Source organism: Pterocles gutturalis, unplaced genomic scaffold (assembly GCF_000699245.1).
Source record: "Pterocles gutturalis isolate BGI_N339 unplaced genomic scaffold, ASM69924v1 scaffold17478, whole genome shotgun sequence".
Lineage (NCBI taxonomy): Eukaryota > Metazoa > Chordata > Aves > Pterocliformes > Pteroclidae > Pterocles > Pterocles gutturalis.
In genome coordinates this window covers 7173-8931 of record NW_010125930.1, presented here as the reverse complement: position 1 = coordinate 8931, position 1759 = coordinate 7173, and the positions used below count along the sequence as shown (strand labels likewise).

General features: G+C 56.3%; 1 protein-coding gene across 1 annotated transcript in view; it reads left to right on the top strand.

Moving 5' to 3' along the window:
* Positions 1–20: 20 nt before the first annotated feature.
* The window catches only part of LOC104465655 (potassium channel subfamily T member 1), a gene marked incomplete at both ends in the record, with an annotated part of 8907 nt that continues 7168 nt past the window's right edge, over positions 21–1759 (top strand). The window contains 3 exons of the mRNA XM_010078785.1: positions 21–121; positions 1251–1307; positions 1658–1706. Of these exons, the coding sequence (XP_010077087.1) occupies positions 21–121; positions 1251–1307; positions 1658–1706 (207 nt within the window). The remainder of the gene's footprint in view (positions 122–1250; positions 1308–1657; positions 1707–1759) is intronic.

The window sequence follows — 1759 nt, the reverse complement described above, 5'->3', positions numbered from 1 at the left end:
CCCTGCTCTCCTCTGCTGCAGGTCTGAGGATCCGGCTCTTCAACTTCTCCCTGAAGCTGCTGACCTGTCTCCTGTACATCGTCCGCGTCCTGCTCGACAACCCGGAGGAGGGCATCGGCTGGTGAGTGCTGCTGCCGCCGGGCTCCCCGTGCCGCCCTGCACGGGGGTGGGAAGATGCACGACGGACAGTTTTTCTGTTTGAGTTGGTAGTTCAGCCAAACTTGCGGGTCTGGTGGGCTCTGCTCCCTGCTCAGACCCCATGGATGGCGGGTTTTTTTGCCCTGCATGATGCATGGGGGAAGGTGGTAGAAAAATCCCGGGTCACGTTCCCTTCCAAAGAGGGTCGGGGTGCAGCGTGCCCTTCAGACACAGGCAAGAGTTTGTGATTACCGGGCATCACCATGCAAGTGTTTTCTGAGTCCTGACGCCCTTGAAGACACTTATGCTAAATCCCATTTAAGTATTTGGGAAGGAAATACATTTTGCCATTTAGCTCCCGGAGGTGACAGATGATTCCACACACCGGCTTTGCTCTGGGTTTCAGTGTAATCCTGTTTTTAATATGTCCTTGCTTTGTCTAGCTCACGTACAGTGTGGGTTTGGGTTTTTTTTAAGAGCTAGGAGAATTAGCAATTTGATTTTCCCTTTGTAAAGGTTGCAGACTACCAAGTACATCCCCCAGAAGTGGTTTCTAGTCTGTAAGAATTCAGCGTGACACCAATGCATATCCCGGACAGGTGTAGCACAGCTGCAGCTCGGGGAAGTCCCCGTTCCTGGGGTTTGTGGCCAAATCAAGGCTGGCCGGGGGGACGCGTCCCTCGCAGCAGGGCAGGGGGACAGCTTGGCTTTGGCACTGCCTGGCCGGCTGCTCGGGGCCCCGCTCATCCCAGAGGCTGAAGCTTGGTGACATTTGCTAATTGCAACCTGGTAATTCCCAGCTGCAGCCCGGTGTGCCGGGAGCCCCGTGCCTGGCGGGTGTCGGCGTTTCACGTCTCTGCTACAGGCTGAGGTACCTGACAGGTCTCATTTTCCTGTAGCAAGATGTTAAAAACTGCTGGGGTGAGACGGGCTCCTGTGGGAAGCCCTGGCTATAGGGACCAGTGTGCGTGTGGACCTGTGGGAGTGCCAGCGGGGGCTTCCCCAGCATCCGGACCGAGAGGCGAGGGCAGCTCGGGGAGCCCACCCCAGCACCCCTTTTCCTTCTTCCCCCCACTGAGTGCTTTCCTTGCTTTATCTTTCCCTTCTCCTAGCTGGGAATGCGAAAAACAGAATTACACAGCATTCAACCAGTCCACGAAAATAAACTGGTGAGTTGAGAGCTGCTCCAGTGCTGGGGTCTGGCTCTGCTGGGACATGGTGGGGGACACATCTGGGGCTGGCAGCTGCCTGTGGCCATTTCTTGGTCACTGGGCTGCTCGAGGGACCCTCGCAGGATCCAATCAATGGACAAGAGTCGTGGCTGAATCCTTGGGAATGGCTCATCCTCAGTTCCCAGTAAGGAACACCAGTACCAGTCCTGTGCTGGATCCTGCTCAGGACTGGTACTGGTGTTCCTTACTGGGAACTGAGGATGATGGTCTCAGACTGGCATTCAGCACGGGGTAGAGGGTCTGCTGGTCGGGCTACAGTTTAGATGCATTTTGAATTTTCTTTGCAGGTCACACATCTTCTGGGTGGATAGGAAAACGCCGCTGTGGGCTGTGCAAGTGAGTGCCCGGACCTCGGGCAGGGTGGTGCAGGGGCAGAGCCGGGGCTGGGA